The sequence below is a fragment of the Seriola aureovittata genome, chromosome 17, assembly GCF_021018895.1.
Source record: "Seriola aureovittata isolate HTS-2021-v1 ecotype China chromosome 17, ASM2101889v1, whole genome shotgun sequence".
Taxonomy (NCBI): Eukaryota; Metazoa; Chordata; class Actinopteri; order Carangiformes; family Carangidae; genus Seriola; species Seriola aureovittata.
This window is the reverse complement of record NC_079380.1, coordinates 18,904,534-18,927,603: the sequence shown is the minus strand read 5'-3', so window position 1 is coordinate 18,927,603 and position 23,070 is coordinate 18,904,534. Positions and strand designations below refer to the sequence as shown.

Genomic DNA, 23,070 nt, shown 5'->3' with positions numbered 1-23,070 from the left:
ACTGTCTGATGTAGAATCACAGTTTTTTGTGACCGAAGAGCAGATTTGAGCACATTTCTCTGGAATGTCAATGTTCGCCTCAAGCAGCCCTGAATCACACAGTGTAAAGGCCTAAATGCTGAAGAGTCTTTGTAGTTTCAGCTGAACGTATGAACGCACTTTTGTAGACAAAGGGTGAACATTAAAACTATACTCAGAGAGGAGCAGGGCTGAGGTCTGAACCGCTGTAATCAACTACTGAACAGTCATGAAGCCTGTCATGAGCAGGCTGGATTACTACATTTCCCTCTTCATGGGAAGTCTACAAACAGCTTTTGGATCTCACCTTGTGGTTTTCTCCCTCATTGAGCAGAGCTGACTGCATGACGTCCCAGGTCACACACCAACTCAGCTCCTCCGGGTCTGGATACTTCTGATATGTGTCCATTAGAGATCCCTGTCACCGTGAGAAACACACGAGGTGACAAGAATGAATTGTAGGAAAACTGCACCAAGAAATAATTTCAGTGTGAACGGTACAGAGTGAAGCTGACGTTCCTCCCACACACACACACACACACACACACTCACCACTGCTTCCTCCAGGGCGTCCACACGGTGGCAGCACGTCTCCACTGCAGTGATTGTCTCTGCCTCAGCACCGACCGCCTACACACAGGAGATCTGTTTCAATATTCAAAACCCTCTTATTTGGTTGTCATGCTTGATTTGAAAATCATGACAACTAAATACATAATAATGTGTCTTTTTTTAGATTTACATGATCATGTGAAATGCAGGAAAAATAATTCACAACTTTAGGGGATTTTGTTTGTTTTTACTTCTGTGTTCACAACTTTTTGGACTTCTGTCTATTCTTAAAGGAATGACCATCCATATCTGCATGTTAAAGCATTTGTGGATTAAAAAACAGTGGCAACAGCAGCATTTTAAATAATTGCACCCAGGGCTGAAAAGAGTAGTTGATTAATCAATTAGTCTATTGGCAGGAAATTAATCTGCAACTATTTGATAATCAATTCATTGTTTCAGTCATTTTTCAAGCTGAACTGGTTCCAGTTCTCAGATGTTTTGACTGTAAATTCAGTGTCTTTGGGATTCAAACTGTTGGTTGGACGGTGATTCAGAGTAGAACCGATTTTATCGGCCGATATTGGCCTGTCAAAGATATATCGGTATCAGCGCATATATTCTCTGATATGTGCTGATATCAATACTTTTATTAAGAAACAACAATTCAGTGGAAATGCTCTGGTCAAGTCAAGCTATATAGGCAGCATTTCATGTATGTATGTATGTTGTTCTTATGTTTTTTATTTATAGTTATTTATTTTCATAGTTGTTTTATTTAATTCCCAGTGAAGTTTACCATTTCAGTGCACTGATGTCAATGTCACTGATGTCTTGCTTTCATTATATCTTTTTCATAAGTGTTTAAGTGTTTATATATATATATATATATATATACACAGAGAGAACTGAGAGAATACAGGCTGTGTTTCAGGGTGCACCTCCACTTTAGCCTCATCCATGTTGCAATAACTGCGTGGTGGACAGGGCTTTTTATTTAAAGGCCTTTATAGGCAACTAACAATTAGTTTGATTGTCAATGAATCTGCTGATTATTTTAATTCTAACGTCATATAATCTTTATTTAATCAGGCACTCATTGAGATTAAAATCTCTTTCTCTTTTTATCCAAAGAGACCTCAGAACAAGAAGCAGTCACAAGAGACGATTAACAAAGACAACAGAACTATACATTGTTCATTTGTAAAATGTCAGAACACGTTTTCCTGGAGCGCCTAGTGCTATCTTCAAATTGTTTTTATCCACGGACCCAAAACCCAAAGCTCTCAGTTTACTGTCATGTAAAACAGAAAAACTTGAAATCCTCATATCAGAGAAGCTGGAATCAGCAAAAATGTGGAAAAATGACTTAAATATAAAAATGTATCTGTTATCAAAAGAGGTGGCGATTCATTTTCTGTTGAGCAATGAAACTAACTGATCAACTCATCGGACATGTCACTAGGAAAAGCACAGGTGTGAATAATAACTTTAATTCTGGTGTTGTTCACACTGTCACAGCGTACTGGGACACTTGAACAGAACCGAGAAAAAGGACTATTTCAATAGAAAATGTTAAAACGTTCTCTGAGATATACTCAAACAAACAGAACCAGAGAAATTACCTCCTGGGTAGGTAATAATTCAGTGACAGAAAGGCTTTGTTACTCTTTAAGCTGTCGCCTCTATAGTCAGCTTAGGGCTGCTCAATTATGGCAAAAATAATAATCACAATTATTTTAATCAATATTGAGATCACAATTATTCAACACGATTTCTCATTGACTTTGGAAAAAAACAGAATATAAAAAAGTCATTTCAAATCAAAAGCGTTGTGTCGTTGTTGTGTAGTTAATTCCAACATTAATAACCCAGCAGGACGTCAATGTAACGTCACAAAGGCGTTGGACTCTAACGTTGGACAGACATCAAATTTTAGTTGGAAATGAAAATCGGGTTGACGTCAAAACCCAACATTTGTTTGACATCAACATCCAACATTGATCTGATATTAAATTTTAGTAAGAAATCAACATCCGGTTGATGTCAAAAAAAAAATTCTAAGATGAGAAAAGACAGTCTTAAAAATATTAGAGATGTGCTTTTGGAAGTAGAGACCGGTATCTAAAACCACACCCAGGTTTCTGACATGCTCACATGGTTTTACAGATATAAGAACATCACATTTTTTTATAATTTGTTTTTTATTTTTATTTTTTTATTATGTTTTAGTTTTAACAGAATTAACATTGCTTGTATGGGGGGGCAGAGAGAGGGAAGGAGAGAGAGAGAGAGAGAGGGAGGGAGGGAGAGAGAGGGCGGGAAGGGAAAGAAGGGAAATAAGGTAAAGAAAGGGTAAGAATTAAGGATATTAGGCTTGTCCAGATCATTAGTTTTTGGACTTCTGCTTAACAGCATTTCAAATGGGCGGGAGACAAGTGTTTGAAGGCGCTGCAAAGGGCTGCTGGGGCTTACAGACAGATGTAGAACCTCCAGTTGAATCCTCTACAGCTTTACCCTTTTTGATAATGGGTGGCAGGCGGGTCGGCCCCATATTGTGCTGGTCCCTGTCTGTGTCTTCAGACCTGATTGGCAGAGGGGTGGCAGGTATGTTGGGGCTCGTTGCTTCTGGTCTCTTCACGTTTGGGCTCCAGTTCTTCATGATTCGGCTGCTGTTCAATAGTCAGAGGTTTAGCCCAGGAAATTTTCTGCAGTGGCTTGCTGGTAGCAGAACTGACATCACTGAATCCGTCCAATTCAAAAGTGGGACCTCCAGTTGAATCCTCTGCAGCTTTACCTGTTTCGATTATGGGTGGCAGGCAGGTCGGCCCCAGATTGTGCTGGTCCGTGTCTGTGTCTTCAGACCTGATTGGCAGGTTCTTCTGCTCCTTCTTTTGTTTCTTCTGTCCATGGACACAGACAGGCTTAGTTATTGCAGCACTCTTCTTGGAGACGACAGGTGCAGAGGGGCGGCAGGTACATTGCCAATGGATGCCTCTGGTCTCTTCACATTTGGCCTGAGGTTTTTTAGTATTTTTTATAATTTTCAAAGGTTTAGGCCAGGAAATTTTCATTGGAGGATCGGGGGGGACAGCATAGAGATGACTGAACCCGTCCACACTAAAAGCGGGACCTCCAGTTGAACGGGTCAGCTTCAAATTGTGCTGGTCCCTGCCTTTGTCTTCAGACCTAATTGCCAGGTTCTTCTGCTGTCTCTCTTCCATCTTCTTCTGTCCATGTGCACTTGCATTACTCTTCTCCTTTTCCCACTGCTTTACCAGTTCGACATCTCTTGGAGCCATTTCCTCGCCAAATCCCCACTCCTCCCATAGTTCTAGAGTGGCACCGCCTGGCTTCTCTTTGGTTTCCTTCATGTCCCAAATAAGCCCATCTAGTAACTTGAAGTCCTCATCGTCGTCGTCTGTGTCCTTCCAGCCAGAGAAACATTTGGGTCTCAGTTTTCTTGTACCTGTTTTCTTTTTTTTACCCACAATTCTTTGATCGCACTTCCTCCGCTTTTCATTCTCTCTCTCCATCTCTAGTCTCAGCTTTTTCTCATGGATCATCTGCCTCTTCCTATTCTGCTTGATCTTCTTCATTTTTTCCCAGATTTCTTCAGGGAGTTGCTCAATTAGGTCGAGCAGTAATGAAACTTGGTGTTCAATGCTACACAGCATCTCCAGGGTGGTGAGGCAGTTCGGTCGCCCATTCACTACTCTGCAATACACTTTTATCACCTTCAAGCCAAGCGCATGCAACATAGCATCCTCGTTTGCTGTTTTTAAAGACTCATGGATTAAAATCATCCTATTGAGATAGAAGGCTCTCTTCTTTAGTTTTTCAAGTTCCTCACTGCACTCATTTATCTGCAATGTTTGTTTGTCATCTATCTCTTTTATTTTCTTCCATGTGTTGTCATAGTCACGCTGGACATGGGCAAATGCGACACTTTCCTTGTTGGCCCTATCAATCAGGGACATGTTCTGCTCGCTCAGATGCGCCACTATATCAAATACATTTTCAGATTCAATTTGTGGTTTCTCTTGCTTCTCAGATTCTGAGCTGTCACCAGTCGTTTTAGAATTTGTGCCCAGTTTTTTCATCTTTTCTGCCTGGGCATTCACCCACTCTGAAGTCATCACCTTGCACATAAGGCTTTTGTATCTTTTATATTTTTCCAATGTCTCCTTATCGTTGGCATATTTATTTTTTATGGCCTCTATTTCATCTTGTAACGTCTTAATGACAGCATTCTTCTCCTGTTTTAATGCCTGCTGTTTTTCATAAAATGCTTCTGCATCTGCAGCTTTTTTTTCAGTCCTCTGGAGGTACTCTTCGGTTACATACTCTGTTGTCGCAATCTTTTTTTCAAGGCATTTTATTTGTCGTCTCTCTGCTGCCATGGCCCTGTCCAGCTTCATAATCTTTGAACTGGTCATCTCCACTTGTATGTCATGCACTGCTTTCTCTTTTGCCAAGAAGAGCAAGTGCCTTTTTGGAGGATGTTCAATTTTGTCTTGTTCGTTCACAGACATCTTCAGATCAGGACTGATTCTCGTTAATACACAGACTACACTAAGAATTTAAGCAACTCCTCTTTAAGTCAAACGTTGGACTTAAAACTGGGCTGTTTTGACATTTAGCGTTTATGTATAGTGTTTCTATACTGTGACATCATCACATTCCAGTGCCTTTGATCTTGGCCTATTCCCTGTATGACATCACTTCCGAGTGTTTAGCATTTATGTATTCAATGTTTTTATGCTGTGACATCATCACATTCCAGTGCCTCCTGGGCCTATTGCCCGTCTGACATTGGTTGTTCTTCACATTAGTCTGGCTCTCCCAGACGTAGCTCTGGGAGTGGGAGTCTCAGCTGGAGAGACTGTGGGTACCACAGCAGGTGACATGTGAACCCCCTCAGGAGTTGGCCCTCAGGTTTGTTGCTGTGGTGGAGACCTCTGTCTCGAGCAGATGTGTGTAGGGGTATCAGGTGCTGACGGTTGTGTCTCACCACCCCCAGGTACATCCACCAAGTACGACCTCGGAGTGGAGTGGTTTTGGAGAACAGTCCCAGTTATCTTTTCATCCACCACCCATAGCCGTTCTCCTGGTGACAGGGCAGATTTTTGGCACGGTGACGCCTGTCATAGTTTGCAGCATCTTACATCCCTTTCTCATTTTCCTTTAAAGTGAAAGTAATGCTGTTTGGCAGGGCAGGAGCCAGCTGAGAGGGAAAAGTTGGCACCGTGGTGCAGAGACGTTGGCCCATATGATGTTGAGCTGGGCTGTGTCTACACTGGAGAGGTGTGGCTCTGTAGGCGAGTAGAGTCAGGTAGGGGTCCCTTGCCTTGTTCAGGAGGTTTTTAGTACGGTAGATGTACCGTCCTGACGTGGGCTCACTGAATTTCTGACACCATGTCATGTTTTTAATAAACATAAGTTCAAGAGACTCACAGGTAACTTCACGTTCCCTTTTATGAACCTGAACCGTTCTACGATCGCCTCGTGTTACACATAAATATAGAGCGGGGCCTCCATTTTAATCCAGTGGAGCCAGAAAGATTAATGTGCAACATTAAAGCACATTTATCTTTAAAAAAAAAAAAAAAAAAAAAAAAAATGGCAGCAGTGAAATAGTCTGACTTATGTTTGGCCACACTTTACCATAAAGGCCTGGTTGATGTAGAGCTGCTGAGATGGTCACTCTTCCTTTGTGTCACAATACTTTGTGAGGCTACTGTTATGTGATCTGTAACTTTGCTGCATTTAATACCTGTACTTTGGACTAGACTGGATCATGGACTGCCACTTACCAGCAATATTAATATAAAATGGGACATTGATTGTTGGCAGTTGAGTAATTTGGCATCTCTGGGTAAGTCTCTCCACGGCACTGACTGTTCTTATCCAAACCTTTTCTGACATCTAGTGGAGACAGAGAGAAGAACTTTTAGGGATTAGTGTGTGTGTGTGTGTGTGTGTGTGTGTGCGTGTGCGTGTGCGTGTGTGTGTGTGTGTGTGTGTGTGTGTGTGAGAAATGATTGACAGTGCTCATATATTTATTTTTTTGCTATATATGATAGTGTATTTCTTGCAATCAAACAGACATCAAACTCATATTACAATAGATATATTTCAACTTTATTAATTCACAAAAGGCTCATCCAGTGGTTATAAAATAGAGCATAGTCAATATTTTAACATTTTAACTGTTCAACAAAGACCACAAAAGGAGACCAAATCAAAGTGTAGAAACAATGAAGTGCACAACGTAAACAATTAACACTGGTAATTGAAGAAGTGTTAGATTTACAAATAATAATAAAATAATTATAAATCAGAATATTTGTATTTTGTGCGGTAGCCTGGCTGCGTAATGCAAGGATAAACTGATTAGTTCAAAGAGCAGATGCGTGGTAAACAAAGTTTTACATTCACACAGAGCTTCACAGGGGACAATCCTTGGTAAACCACTTTCCCATTCACTTGAATGGGGAAGTGGTCTCTCACTTTTGGACCCCACTGTAGAAAGACAAAGAGGAAGGAGGATCTGTATCTATATGTACTGACACATCTGTCTCTTGCTCAAACTTCCTCAAACTGCATCTTGTGCCCAAATCAGACAAATGTCAAACAATCAGGTGACCATCAAATTGCCTCTTCTTTCTTGAATCTTGTTATGTGATGTGAAACACAGACTTTCTTTGCAAACCATAAACTTAAAACTAAAAAAAAAGTAGTCATCATCAACAATAAATAACATTCTTTCAGTGCAAAACTACACAAAAAAAAATTGGAAAATACTAAATTTGCAAACATTGCCAAAGAAAACCTTAAAATGAATTGTGAATTTCTGACTCCTGAACACGAACACTCACTCAACTTCAAATCATTTTCACCACAAACCAGTTTAAATGTCTTGTTGTCCGGTTCAATAGCAAGACATAAAACGCATCCACCTGAATTATTTAAAAATATAATTAATCAGGGTTTCCATATAGGGAATGAATTGATGGATCCAATGATCCCAATGATTAATAATGTATCACTGCATTATCACATTACTTATAAGGGAACTAACAAGCTAGTGTTTGTGTGACATTGAGTAAGAACAGACAGAGAGACGTGTGCTGATGCTTTTATGAACAAAACAAAGGAAAAGGTTTTCTGTTTTCCAGTTAACACAGATCAAACTGACTTTTCTCACCTAGGTTCCTCAAATGTATCATTATTACCATTCATTTTTATTATTTACTATTATGATTCATTTTATTTTTATCGATTCAATTCATTTTACCCCACTCATAAAATGTCTTGAATGAGGTCTATGAAAACATATGAAACTCCAATCATTTTTCTAACAGTCCTGTGCTAAACTGTCATTTGATGCCTCAGCACATCAGCCGCCAAAAAGAAACTGAAACTAATAACGGAGGTCTTGGATAAAACCGGCGCTCAGATCCTGTGACTGTAAATCATTTTTACACCAAGAGCAGTTAAGACATTTAAATGTGACTTTCTCTTGATATCCCAGGCTTGTTAATGGGGAGGGGGATGCCGTGTGTTGTCTTGGTGACAAATTTTTGGCATCAAAAAATAAAAGTGATCTCTTCGCCCTCAATAGTATCCTTTTGGGCTGCATAGCTGGTGGTCAACAGCTTTATGAGGCATCAGGTGGTCACAGTTCATGTATGTGTGTGTGCGTGTGTGTGTGCGTGTGTGCGTGTGTGTACTATGTCTGAGCCAGCTGAAGTTCCTCCAGTCCATGTTTGCCCAGGTGATATCTGGCCAAGTCTTTCCTGGTCACCAGTCCAACCACCTGCAGAGGGTCACAAACAAAAAGTGTAAGGTCAGAACCACCGTTGTCGTCGTCGTTATCGTCTTGTCAAACATAAAGAAGAGGACACACAGGAAAATAAAACAAGACATATAGGGATAGACGAGAACACACTCTTACCCTGTTCTCATCATCCGCTACAACCAGGTGTCTGAGTCCCAGAGCTCTGAATAGCTTAAACACACGAGGAAGAGACGTTTCCTGCAAACAAACAGCCTCATCTAAGTTCAACTTCATTTATACTTTACTTTTAAACTTTACAGCAAACAAACTTAAGAGGGTTTTCAAAGAGAGAAAAAAAATTACAAGGGACAAGGAAACTGAGAAAGAGAAAAACCAAACTAAACTTCACCAGCCCAACAATTACAGTAGTGAAAAAAATAAAAAACAACAACAGGGCAGTGTAGACATTACAAGCCTGAAACTTTGCATTTAACAATTTACACCGAGAAAAAAGATTCTGATTAACAAGTACAATTTACTCGTGGTTGTATGGCTCTGTCAATCAGTCAAGTTGCAGTTTACATCCATGTCTGTCCAGACTCATTTAATATATGTAGTGAAGACTTTTGAAGGAATTTAATATGATGTTGTAGTGAAGATGACCTTTGATTTTTTTGGATATAAAATGACATCACTCCATTATTTTACCCTATTTGTGTTATATTGTGTCATAATTAGCATATGAATTTGTGAGTGTCCATAAACATGTTTTGTGAGGTCACAGTGACCTTTGACCAGTAATTTCTAATCACTTAATCCTTGAGTCCAAGTAAATGTTTGTTCCAAATTTGAAGAAATTCCTGCAAGGCTTTACAGAGATATTGGGTTCACGAGAATGAAACAGACGGGACAACATGAAAACATAATGGAGGCATAACAGTCCACCAGCACAATCTCCACTTTGCACAGTTCTCAAAACAAACACATGGACTTCTGAGAATTTTCAGATTTCCTAGACTACTTTGAAAATAAGCTACAAAACCTTGCTCACAGTAAGTGGAATCCCACTGAGATATTGCGTTCTCATTAGTGACAGTCATGGCTGCATTATGTTTTCAGGTTGTTCCCGTTGTAATAAAATTGTGGCCTTCAATAGGGACCATATATTTAAACATTTTATGACTTGGAATCACTGTAACCAGTTTCAAATTATAATCTTCATAGAAATGAAATCTGCACTATTGGAGTGCACTATGTCTGTGTGTGTGTGTGTGTGTGTGTGTGTGTGTATTACCTGTGGTACTGTGTAAGGTGTTGCGTTCATAAACTCAGTGAGGTCCATCATACACTCCCTCTCATCCTGGGAGACATGGATGCTCTGGATTGGGGGGAAGCGGGGATAGGCGTCCCTGAAGTCTTTCAACTGCAGCTTCCTGTGGGTCAGCCGGGACCGGGCCAACTCCACAAAAACCTGCCAGGACAGAGCAAGAGCAAAAAGTGAGTGATTAAAATGTCACAATGATTTATCTAAGAATATTGTCATCATCTTCCTTCTGTTGATGATGTTACCTTGTGCTTGAGAAGAACAATGAGTTGAGAGCGGAGGATGAGCCCACAGAGTTTTGCTGGCTGAACAGGAGAGAAGAACAAATGAAGGTGTGATTAATGAAAGAAACAGTTTCTGTTTGCACTGAGGCTCATTTATAAAATTAAACTCCTTTGTGAAACAGTATTATTAGTCTAGGATGCCAGGAACTGTCTTTGAGTTATTGTGATTATGTGCTTCATGTGCTTGTCATCAATTTACTTCCAAATGTATTCATTCCCTACAGAATGGGAACTCAAAAGTATATTCCTTATGAGGAGGAAGTGAGCAGTAGCAGCGGTTATAAGGGTTTCAAACACATCTCTAAATAAATACTGATCATTAGTAAATAAATAAATAAAGGCATCTTGAGAGGGACCAATTATGTCAATATAGAAAGTACTGTGTGGGAGATATTAAATATTCATATTAATGACTATGCGTAATAAACATAACAAAATTTCAATAACAGCACACAAGAGATCATACAGTACCTCATCACTACCAGAAACCTGCACGACGACAGGAAAGCCGTTGTGATTGGTGGATGTGTTGCTAAGGGTGTCCACAATGGTTCCCACCTTCTCTATCCTGTTTAAACAGGTGACTGGAGAACTCATCACCTCTCTGGATGGGGGATATAGGGGGAGGAGATGCAAAGAGGAAGAGTAACAGCGAGGATGATGATGGTGACATGACAAAGAAATATTAGCAAACGTAATGACAGAATAAGAAAACGCAAACTGGCAAAAAACTCACACCCCCGGATGTTTTAAATATAAGAGTCATCCAATCAAAATGTCTCTCACACAAATCAGACAGGACCTTACCTGGCAGTCAGCCAGTGGGAGGTGGCAGGAGCCTCCCAGTGAAGGAAGGGAACACTCTGCAGCTTAATGTGGATGTCATACAGACCCTAAAGCAGAGGAGACGGGTTACAGACACGGCCTTTATCCCAATTCATATTGCACACTGTCTGTACAGAGTGTGCTCTATATACTGTACCTAACTTTGGAATTAAACCAGACATTATTTTAATTATTGGTTTATGTGATGATTATTTCTTTTGATTAATGCAGGAAATTGTCACATTTGAGAAGCTGTAATCAAAGAATATTTGCCTTTTTTTTTCTTGAAAAACGACAAACAACTTATCACAGTTACCACAATAGATACCAATTCATTTTCTGTTCAATTGTTGCAGCTATACTTATTGTTTGTTGTTTTTGCAGATATTATACAAGAAATAAACACTTGACTGTTTTATACCAACAGGAAAAGCCACCATAAATGTGCACTGTTGAACGCCTGGGAATTTAGAATGACGATGGCAACTAAACTTCATGAAGAGGAGGAAAAAAATCTTTTGTCAGATTTATTTTTCTATTCCTCTGGAGCCAGTCCACCACCAGCTACAAGTTTAACTGTAAGTAGCTCCTCCACTTCATTCGACTGTGTGTGTGTGTGTGTGTGTGTGTGAGTGAGTGAGTGAGTGAGTGAGTGAGTGAGTGTGTGTTCTGTACATGAAAAACTGTGGGACCTTTTGTTGGTTCCTCCTTTCTGTGTTGAATTCTGTGGTGAACAAATGGGCCATACAGGGAGGTGGGCACAAAGTGTGTGTCTCTGCCTCTTTACTCACTTCTACAAAGTAGTCTCCTACTATCTTGGCAGTGATGAGGACGAGCATGATGGGAAAGCCGTATGTGACATTTCCTGTAGCCTCCACCATGATGACAGTCAGACTGAGAGTCATCCTCACAATGCCACCTGAGGAAAGCATTGCATTATTACTGGTACTAAACTTTTTATCTTAGATTGATATCAAAAGTTTTACAAAGCATTTAACAGAATAGATTCTTTAAAAAATTAGTTATTGTGGATAATTAAAAAAAAAGAGTTTGAAGTGGAAAGACAATGTAGTATTCACAGCTCATTGTGATTGGTTGGTCCATTTCTTATTTCCTGCTACACACTCAAAGCTAAACAAGAACTATATATATATATATATATATATATATATATATATATATATATATATATATAGAGAGAGAGAGAGAGTGAGTTTACAGTCACTCACCTAACTGAGCTGCAGCTCCAATCAAGGCATATTTACCAGGGTCAGCCCAGATCTAACAAAACACACACAGCAAGAGTAAAAACAGCATTCCCTATTTGATCATGTATGTTATTAGCTAAATGTATATATTTTTTAATTCATTTGTTATTTTCTTCTTTTGTAAAGGCAACATTCAGCTGTGAAAACAAGTGTGAATGTCAGCTAACAGCTGAAACAGTGAAATGAGCTGAGCACTGCTCTCAAGTTTAAGCAAAAGGTAAAAAGAAATAATTAAAAATTAAAATGCATGCTAATTACAATATGGAAAACACAGCACATTTTTACAAAAGTGAGCTTTGGCAGTAAGTAGCACAGAGGTTTTATAGTTACGTAGCCAAATAACACACATCAGGTTCAATAAGGTTGTTACAGCCTCCCTAAACACACAGGCTCAACTGGAGAGCAGAACAATATAAAGGATGCCAAGAAAAGAGACCCAGTTTTATTTTAAACATTATAAACGAAGACACCAACTTGAACTTGATCCTACAGATCAAAGCATACTACACTAACCGAGAAAGAGGTGATGGAGGCTAGCAGTATACCACACAATCTCCCCCAGGCTGCTCCAATTAGTAAAGACGGGATGAAAACTCCAGCAGACACTGCCAGGCCGTAGGTCCAACACGCCAAGAAGAAATAGGTCAGAGTGAACAAGCCCAGGGTCAGAGGATTGTAGCTTCCTAAAAATAAATAAATAAATCAAGAGGTGACTAAGAGAATGATTCCATATGCTTCCCTGCACATAGATCCATATACACAGTGAGCAACGTGAGAAAACAGTGCACTTGCTTCTACATATCACTTGTTTATTTCAGCAAGCTTCCTCTACTTTAGCACAGCGTTACCTGGCTGGTTGTGGAAGAGACTGCGGACACTTCTCTCAGGAGTGTTGAAGAAGGCTGTTGCCATGGAGTTATACTCTCCATCTGCACAGAACAACTAGAAAAAGAGAAAATGATGAGAGAGACAAAACAAGAGAAAGAAGGAGAGACACTAAGAGTCCATCTCTCACTGTGTCTTGGATGAAGTTTTTAAGTGCCATCTACCAGCTGACATGATTCTAAAAACACAGGGCTTTAACACAGATATGGATCAGTGAAGGATTACAAATCATATTTGGTGTTGTCATGGATCAGTAGTCAAAAGTGCATTAAATGTAAACATGTCCTTGATTTGAATCTTTCCTTTTTCACGTTATTTCTGTCTCTGCTCAATATTTCATCTGTCCCATAATGTATCTAATAAAATATGAGAAAAACTAACTCACCAAGATGTAATATTTGCTATTTATTTATGTAGCACTGCTTCTAGTATTTGAACAAGGCAAAGAGTCCACAGCCATGCAAGCAGCTCTGTAAAGCTATGATTTAGCATGCTAATATGCTCACAATGATAAAGCTAACACACTAATGTTAAGGATATATAATGTTTACTATGTTCACCATCTTAGTTTAGGATGTTAGCATGCTAACATTTGCTAATTAGGTCCAAAACCAAAGTACATTTGTGGCTGAAAAGAATGTTGTTAGTTTTGGACAAATGAAAATGTTGCCCTGATGATATTACCACTAATCCTAGAGGGACATGAATGTGACCAAATTACATCCATCCAGTAGCTCTCACACATTTCACTCAGAACCGTAAATCTCAAACTCTTGGTGAAAGAAAAGTGTCATACTATCAGCATTGTTCTCATGACATTTACTGCTGGTTACGCTTACTGAGCTGAAACTGTACCATCTGATCAAAAATAGACTTACGCACTGTGAGAGGGGTACATCTTATCTGAATCTGCACGCGTCTAATTTGCTAAATCATGCATATCGAACACATAGTCCACTTTAAATATGATGCATGACTGTGCTTGTGACACCAGCTAACGAATTATTGCCCAGTTTTAGCTTTATTACACATCATCATCCAAATCAAGAGAAGCTGACGGGAGATTGTTTTCAGACTGCTGAAAAAAGGTGACACATGTCAGAGGTGTGGGTGTGTGCACCTGCAGTGGATACTCCTCAGTGTGCTCTGGCCCCAGCGGCTGACAGTCATTGGAGAAGTAGATCATGGTGAATGACACCGTTGCCGTCACTGCAGCAACCAACATGGCTTCCATGACTTGCAAACAAGGGCGATGGACGTACCTAACACACACACACACACACACACACACACACACACACACACACACACACACACACAGAATCAGATTGCACTAAAGTTATACATTTTCAAATACACATAATGGCTTTGTGTAAACTTCTAATATGTTGATGTAGTGTCGGCCTCGGTCTGGACTTTCCCAAGTGACGAGGCACCTCTGGGTGCTATGAAAACAGTTCAGTGGAAAATAATGCTTCCCTGCCAAATCACCCATTTTGCACCTTCTTACGATATGGCAGGAAATGTTTTCCCTCCTACTGTTTTTTTTTTTTCCCAATTGCTCCCTTTTTATTTTCTTTTTTTATTATTTAGTCCTTTGTTGATCTCAACAATTATTAAAATATATGCTTTTATATTTTTATTAATACATTTTTTTTGTCTTTCTCCTCAGTTGCTGCACCATAATTATAGATTATTGGTCATTTATTGGAAACACCACACATCACGATGTTAATGGTCTATCAGTCTGCAAGCTTTAGTTACACATATTTATTTACAGTTATTAATTACAGTTATTTAGTTATAATTAATGTAGCTTTTAAGATGGTGTCAAAATCACTATTGTAATTTAATGTTACACAAACATAGACATAATCAAGGGCAACCTCAAATTTGCTTAAATTAAATCTAAATTCAGAAAATGACTGAACATCTTCAGAAAAGAGATGGACTATTTCTTAGTGTTATTAATAAAAATTAAAAAATTATTTGAAAAAATTAATTAAAAATCAAACCTGATAACAAAAATAATATTAAATATTCTATTTATTTTTTATTGTTCTATCTATTCTAATTAACAATGAACTTATTGACTGTCAAACTTTTGAAAAAGACATGTTATTCTTAATAACTATGAACATATGCACCATCGAGGGAACCACAAGTGTCAAGTCAGTCTCCCAGTGCTCGTATCTGTTATTGAACCGTGACTATTTTTAATTTTTCAATCACAAGATGTTGATATTCTGAGAAACAGTTTTAATTGCTCACTTGAAAACTTCCTTATTTCTCACTTCACTCTGTCTTTGAAAGACAACAACAAAGCTTTCATGCTACCATGTCTTGTTTTTGTTGGCACACGGCACCCACAAGACAATTATCTCATATCTCACCTGACACTTGCTTGAAACATTTCCCTCAAGTTGATAACGATGTGTTTTGTACTTATAAGCATTTGATTCCTTTCTAAACCTTACCTGATCCTGAAGATGGTCAGCCAGTAGTTAAGAACATTGAACAGAGCTCCCAGCAATCCACCTGCACAGGAAGGGGATGAAGAGCAAGAAAATAAAGACACATAGATTTCCAAAAAAAAAAAACAAGTTAGTTGTTAGGGAAAAGTCGAACTTCTCCTTAATTATTCAACTATGAAGTAACAGAATCAAATATGCTGTTAGAAATATGTGAAAGTAACATTACTCATGGAAACAAAAAGGTGTTTTTACCTATAGCTCCCATAGCAATGAACAAGGGAATCTCGTAGAGGTTATAGGCCACACTCTAAGAAAGATCAAAAATACATGTCATCTTTTACTTTCACTAGGGGCATAAATCTGGAAAAATACATGATCTATAATATAAGTTTCTCACATCACTCTGAAAGCGTCCAAAGTTGATGAGACCTGGGTTGGAAAGGTCTCCGGGATTATTGTGATAGATACTGAGGAAGAAGTTCAGGGTGAAAGTGGAGATCATGGAGGCAAAGAACTGCAGATAAGAACAGAAAAGGGAGGAAAAAACAGAAAAGCTAAAAATTAAAAAAGGACAGGTGCGGCGAATGCAACAACATTCACAATCCTCATCTATCTACCTACCACTTCATTCTGTATCCAATACTGTGGTAACAAACCACTTGCTTAGATTTACTCAACAACATTATGCGATTATTAATCATGAGTTTATAATATGGCTACGCGCAGGACGACGTCACTTACTATCCTCCACGTCAGCATCTGGTTCCAGAAAGAAGCTCCCTCCTCCAGAGAGAACAGAACGCCACCTGTTGAACAAACAAACAAAATCACAAAATCCAGTCTTTTCACATGATAGTAACAGACAACAGTCTGTGAAGCATGTCCACACTAATAGTGGTGATATCTACAGGAATTAATCCTCCATATGTACCATATGTATAATGCAGCTTTTCTGTCACAAAAACCAGCCATCAGATTTCTTTCCAGATTAAATTTAAGACTTTTAAAGACCTTTCTGATAAAACATAGAATATAATTTAGCACCTGCGTTACAATCATACCATCCAAAGTATGTTTTTTTCAGTACTTCCCAGCAGCATATATCCCAGCAGTCATTTCTAATGATAAAATGAACGTGACCTGGACCAAGATCTGCAGCATGAAATGGATGAATGATTCATTCTTTTAAAGTGAAATTGACACTGCCCATTATGAGCTTCCTAGCTGCTGTAGCCAGCAGTGTTTGCTACAGGTCTGATGGTGCTAGTTTCTAGATGTACAACAGCTCACAATCAGAAACATGTTAGAACTAACTTTACTGCTACATATTAAAACCTGCTGATGACGGTGAGTTAGGCCAGACCAATACAACTGTGCACTTTCAACAGTGTGTTTGTTTCAGGCTGTATCCAATTAGCAACAGAAGTTCAATTTCTTTCTCAAACCTTAGCTTTGATTTCTCCCACAGTTCTCACAATCTTCCAACATTATCATTATCAATCACATCACGACACACAGCCTGCACCAATCACTGTTTTTCCTTGGAGAACAAGAACCTCAGAGGGAGTTTCCTAACAAGTTTCTAGTTCGGGAATGCAGCCACACTGATATACTGTTGGCTGCCTAACTAAGCTAAACTGTCCACACAACTAAGGCAGATTAACAACGAAGAACATGTTTATACTGTGCTCCAGCAAGGCAGCTGTGTTTTTACCGACTGGCGCTCCAAAAGCAGCTGAAACTCCGGCAGCAGCTCCGGCAGAAACAAAGTCCCTTTTCTCTGTGTCTCTCCGGAAGTATTCAAAGATCTACAAACACACACACCAACAATTAGCAGTAGTTATAAATCCTTCTTACACACAAACGCATCCTGACCATGGACATTTTTAAAACATGACCAATTAACAGTAATATTTCAAATGGAGGAAATCTCAAATGACTGTTTGTAAGAAGGTAACGCCAATTAAAAGTAGAAATATAATTCTAATTATATATTATACTTCCTATTGCTGAGTAGCCTAAGACACATACACAGAGCACAGAAAACTGCCACGCATACTGACCTTGAAATCTCTCTTTAAAGAGGTACTCCTGCCCTGGGAGACACCTGCAGCTACAACAGCACCAGAATGAATCATGGGCCCTTCCTGATGGATTGTGGGTAAACAAAGGACAGGTGTGAAAAGAAATTCTTGGCAGGAATTCAAACATCAAAAAACTTGCACTTACATATCGAATGAAGTATTAAAGTGGGCCTCAAACACAGCTTGTATCATGTCACTTCATCCTTAATCTGAACAACACAGATCTGACATCTAAGTTATGCATGTTGTATTTTCACTGATGATGGTTTTTACCTTTCCGACAGCAAGACCGCCGACCACTGAACAGATAACACCGAACACTTTCACCATTAGTGTCTGTGGAGGACAAACACACAAAATGTAAGGATAACGAAACAGTGGCTCAAGTACATCCATTAATATGTGCATTTTATGTGTGTGTGTGTGTGTGTGTGTGTGTCTGTCTATGTGTACCTTGAGTCGTACCACCCTGGGAACCTTGACGCCATTCAGGTAACATTTTATCTGAGGGATACCACTTCCTGCCGCTATGGGCTGGATGAGACATATGAGGTGGAGGAGGATGAAGGGAAGAGGGGGTGAGAGAAAAAGAGGAGAGTTATATCATAGGTGGTAAACATAGTGACTTACAATGTATGTGTATAGGAGTTATGTCTGAGCGTGTGAATATGGTAATAGAGTGGTTTATATATTGTATAATGAAACATCACATGATTATATTAAAAGCTGACATAGCAAACTTGTGGAAATAAAAACCACGACTGAACTACCTCTTTAATGTGGTTGCAGGAGGAAACATAATGTTCCCAAACAAAACGTCAGCTGTCCCTGACCACAACCTGATAAAGTGTGGCTCACTGGACTGGCAGGAATAGAGAAGCACGTGGATTTTTTTTACATATTTTCAGTATTACACACTGTTGAAGTGCAGACATGCTACTAGTTTTCATTTCCACATCAGTTTGAATGGCTTGTAAATGAGACGCATAACTAGCCGAACTTCTTCAAAATTCATTCTGACACTCGAGGAATGTTGTCAATCACACAAAAGAGGAAGACAACTGAAACATGAAAGTAGTTGTGTTTCCAAAGTTGATATAATTACAGAAAGGTCAAACTATTTCTCCTTTCAGTCTTACCTCAAAAAATGCAACTATGATGGCGCCCCCCATGACAATGGCAGAGTTGAGAACAGCCCAAAGGAGGAGAGAGATAGACAGGCCGCCCACCTCTGTGAACTTCTCTATGTCTGTGTGGTCAGAGGTCAAGGAAAGGTCTCGGGATCCTGATAGCACACGGCTGGAATTAGCCAAAAATGGCCAAGCTGTTTAGTGGCCAATTATAACACCAGTTAAATGACAGTTAACACTTGGAGGATGAATAACCATCCACCTTGGCAGATAAGAACAGATGCTACTCTATTCTATCAAAATATATGATGACTTGGTGAGCCCTGTCATCTGGTGCTAACATGTTGGCCTGACTAGGTGTGTCATGTACAAATGTTCAGGATACTCTCTTTGACCACTTGGTATTTGATCCCAGCCAGCTCCTCCACTGCGATGTCTATGAAACAGGCGATGAGGCCTGTCAGAAAGCCGATTAGACCACAGACCACCCAGCGACTGATCTCCAGACAGCGGAAGCCCTGAGGACACGTGAGCGTGGAGAGACGGAATAAACAGCAGAGAAGAGATGATGAAATTAGAGCAGAGAAAAAAAGAATGAAAACTGTAAAATATTAAGGTGATATATCATGTTTCCAGGTGATTCCCAGCCCACTTACCATGTAACTCATCCTCCTCTCCTCCTCAAGAAACAGCTGATTTTCAATGTTATCATAGTCCAGACTCTGGAATAAGACACATACAGTGATGTTTACTGACTGTGCATGTATACACTATATTGGGTCAATGTCAGCAAGCTTATTGCAAATCAAAAATATGGTAATACAAAGCTGATTTCATTAAGTGCTGCCAGTTTCCAACCTGCTTAAGAAGATTATTGCCCTTTGTGTTGCCACATGTGGTTTGGGTTTCAGGTCTGAAGGGTATTTTTTATACTAGTGTTACTGACTGATTTTATTGTTTTCATCGTTTCCATAATTGTGGAACATAAGGACTCACAAAAAGAAGCAACATTTCAAATCCTAAACATGGAGGCTTTAATTAATTGTTGATTGTGATCCAGGGTTTCCAGAATCATCTAATAATCAGCATTCTGCTCTGCGAGTGGGCAGACTTACCTCATATTTAAGTGACAGTAGCTTCTCATTGTGAGGGATCTCTTTGGGCCGCCCTCTTAGGGAGTCCTGAAGGGGAAAAAAATGCACAAAAAAAAACAGAGGTGACTACACCAACACTGACCTTTGACCTCTGACCTGTTGAATCATGTGAGGGATGGCAAGGAGCTGGGAACTAAGTTTTAAGAGGGAATCAGACATTTTTGACAGAACAGGAGTGAGCACAGCAGAAGTTCACAAGCATTTGAAACAACATCAGAAAGGTATTTTTACACTAAAAAGACACTTCCAAAGACAAAGAGAGGACACGTTTGACAGACTTAAACTTGACTTCGCTTGTGCATGAATAATGAAGCAGATAGGAGATGCAGTGACAAACTGCTCCAGTGTTTCCTCCAGAACTTTTAGATTAGAAATCTCAGATATAGAACTCAGGTCTACAGCTAAGAAAGGAAGAGTTCTTGTTAATGCAGACTGTTTAGTATTGAAGGAAATACTGGTGCAAATGAGTGTATCCCGACATGCATACAAGCCAGCTACAGGCAATTTAAAAGTACTTCAATTCACATATACATGCAATGTTAAGTGGGCTTCTGCCACACAGCTGTGGCCCATCTCTACAGCCACACAATACGCAGCGACTAAAGAAACTAAACAAAGTAACCGACATTCACAAACACACTGGAAACAAACTTCTGTTTGCAGCAAACAAGAATCAAGCAGATCACATGCACAGCATGACATTCCCATCAGCCAGTGAAAACAGAATTGAATCTGATGGTTTCTGTCACAGAGGGAAACGGGTGCGACGTATTAAACGACCTATAAACTTGGTGACGCCCAAATAGCCTCAAGCATTACTCATATGGTCCTGTACAGCTGTTGTCTTGATGATAGCCTGAAGCAGAACGAATGAATTTAAATGACTTGAAGTCATTCTTTGTCTTTATGAGTTTTTTATATTGCCTGATTGATCTTACTATAACTGTGTTAAGAGCCGTACAAATAAACTTGATTAAATCCGACTCTGTTGTAGGCTCAAGCAAACATATTTATGCGTCTTCGGCTTCACATTTACAGCACACAGTGTTTTGATAAAGTGTTGGCTAAGCTGCCTGTTGCTCTGAACAGTATCTGTTTTTTTCATCAGTGACCAGTGTGGGGAATCAGTTTTCTGAAAACAAAATACTAAATGCCATAAATTCATCATTTGCAATGTTTCAGTGGAAACCATCGGACAGTTTCCAAACACGTGCCTTTTCTCATGCACGCTGGATGAGTCAATCATTGCTGTGTCGATTTGGCCAGTTATGAGACCATTTCTGTGGCAGCTTTCCCACCTTAGGCTTTAGCTGTATTCAGCAGGAAGACGCTGATCTTAAATTAAATAAATTAGGGTGTGATTCCTAAACTTTATCTCAAAGTGTACCTCATAAATCGGGCCTTAAAGCTCCACGAGGATACAAAGTCGGTCAGACTAGATTTCCTGTGCCAGACACACATAACAAAACACACATGATGAGCCTGAGGCTAAATAACACTTTATCAACTGTAAATGCCCTATACACGGCACTTGATACCTTATGTGTAATTTCAAGATACAAGCAGATTGCTTCTCATTGATTTGGATGACATGAGGTTTTATTATTACAGTAGATGAACTAACTATGTTTCAGGAGTCTAAGAAGTGCAGCTAAGAGTCTTGATGGAGTGATGATCAACAGGAGCGACAGACACAGAGAGACAAGACTGCGATAATGTTTCAAGCTCAGACTTTACCTCATCTGATGTTATCTCCTCTTCCAAATCCACCGTGCTGAGTCTGCCTATCTGAAATATACTGCCTCCTTCAGATGGCTACAGACATCAAAGACAGCAACAGAAATATATATATATGGCTCTGTATAGCAGGTTCTAAGCTGATGTTCATTTAAAATATAAAGTCTTGGGTGGGATCTTTGTGACTTCTAAAAGTGACAGAGAGAAAAGGGCTAAAAACAAATCGTTTTAAGTTGCAAAGTTGGAAATTATAACCATAAAGTCCACAAATAAAGTAATAAAAATGACTCTTGCTGTTATAAAACAATAGGTTCCACTTTCTGATGCTTACGATACACAGATAACATCTGTATTCTGTAATGGATGTGATTTCAGGTCCAGAGAGGCAAAATAATTAAGTAAAAACTTAATTACAGTCTCATAAAAGCACTTCAAGTATGGAAACATATAGTAAAAAGGTATGTGATTACATTAACAAAAGAAATGTAGTACAGTTAGTTTACTTCCATCTTTGGTCCTGATGGTGCAGGAAGGAACTGACTAGTCATGATGGCTACATTAGAGGAATAAAGGAAGTTGGATTTTCCCGTGTTTTCCTATATTAGCTCAACAGCTGCATTTAGTCTAAAGACAACAGGTCTAATTGTTCATGAAATTATCAAAAGGTAGAAATTTTCCGTTTTTAATACTATTCTGCCCTCAAACATCCTGACAGCGACCTTCCAGGATTTAAAATGTGCCAATAACAGGCACAGATGACCTGCGACAGGTATTATTAATGTCACCATCAGATCAAGTGAGCTATGATAAACTAGACTCGTTTTTCCAAACTTTCTAAAATATTATCTTTCTGGATAATTGAAGCTAAGTACATGCATCATGTAAGTAATTTAATTAACACTAACTTAATAACTTTCATCCAGTTACATTCCGCCCCAAACAAAGCTTCTTGTTGCATCCATTACCCGACTGCAAACATGAAAACAACACCCAAAAATGAACTTCGCGTATGCGGCAATGCATTAACTCGTAATTCAAGCTGATGACCCATGCGGTATTTAAACACATGACCCAACAAAACCTTAGAATTGTTAATAAAAAATGACACAGCATCTTCGTACTGCTGCAGGAGTCACAGCTGTTAGCTTATCCGTTAGCCAACATGCTAGCTGTACCTGTCTGGAGAGTCTAGGCTGCTCGGAGCCGTTGAGCAGCGGTGTCCCCTCCCCGGCTGGCCCGGACTCGTCGGCTCGGCTGGACCACGACACTTTCTTGGTGATATTGGCCATGGTGGCGTCCGGTAGCTCGCCCTTCTAACTGTCACTAAATTATTTAATTAACAGCAGTTTTTGCTGGCTAACTATTATTTCCCATCTCCCCATGATCATCTGTGTAACTCGTGACGCTTTGTAAGGATCGCTTGCAGGGCCAAAAATAATTGTTTGGCGCGTTGCATGTTGGGATTTGTAGTTTTGCTGTTTACGGGCTAAAACTGAAGCGTGTACAAAGACATCAGTGCCTTTCTTCACCAGTGGTGGAAGAAGTATTCAGA

General features: G+C 39.4%; 2 protein-coding genes across 3 annotated transcripts; both read right to left on the bottom strand.

Annotated features, from left to right (window-relative positions):
* Positions 1–2,840: 2,840 nt before the first annotated feature.
* Positions 2,841–5,162, bottom strand: LOC130185450 (uncharacterized). The gene has a single exon (XM_056401924.1). The coding sequence runs from the start codon at positions 5,103–5,105 to the stop codon at positions 3,150–3,152; it is 1,956 nt and encodes a 651-aa protein (XP_056257899.1). The 5' UTR covers positions 5,106–5,162; the 3' UTR covers positions 2,841–3,149.
* Positions 5,163–6,692: 1,530 nt separating this feature from the next.
* On the bottom strand, positions 6,693–22,933 carry clcn7 (chloride channel 7). 2 transcript variants are annotated; one of them, XM_056401996.1, is made up of 25 exons: positions 22,694–22,933; positions 21,519–21,596; positions 19,743–19,808; positions 19,284–19,349; positions 19,013–19,145; positions 18,637–18,746; positions 17,951–18,031; positions 17,771–17,833; positions 17,477–17,560; positions 17,128–17,221; positions 16,155–16,219; positions 15,811–15,927; positions 15,666–15,720; positions 15,417–15,477; positions 14,060–14,201; positions 12,903–12,996; positions 12,568–12,737; positions 12,016–12,067; positions 11,578–11,705; positions 10,769–10,854; positions 10,433–10,565; positions 9,923–9,982; positions 9,648–9,824; positions 8,531–8,611; positions 6,693–8,392 (listed from the first exon to the last, which is right to left on the bottom strand). In XM_056401996.1, the coding sequence occupies exons 1-25, from the start codon at positions 22,805–22,807 to the stop codon at positions 8,306–8,308; spliced, it is 2,397 nt and encodes a 798-aa protein (XP_056257971.1). In that variant the 5' UTR covers positions 22,808–22,933; the 3' UTR covers positions 6,693–8,305. The 2 variants fall into 2 exon arrangements, with proteins under 2 accessions (XP_056257971.1, XP_056257973.1); XM_056401998.1 differs by lacking the exon at positions 21,519–21,596.
* Between the last annotated feature and the right edge of the window lie 137 nt (positions 22,934–23,070).

Excerpts from the sequence above, each read along its gene's own strand:
- LOC130185450 (XM_056401924.1), bottom strand. The coding sequence starts at position 5,105 with ATGTCTGTGAACGAACAAGACAAAATTGAACATCCTCCAAAAAGGCAC.
- clcn7 (XM_056401996.1), bottom strand. The coding sequence starts at position 22,807 with ATGGCCAATATCACCAAGAAAGTGTCGTGGTCCAGCCGAGCCGACGAG. Across the intron at positions 17,834-17,950 it reads CCAGGGTGGTACGACTCAAG|ACACTAATGGTGAAAGTGTT; the intron begins GTACACATAGAC and ends TGTCCTCCACAG. Across the intron at positions 10,855-11,577 it reads TAGGAGACTACTTTGTAGAA|GGTCTGTATGACATCCACAT; the intron begins GTGAGTAAAGAG and ends CCTCTGCTTTAG.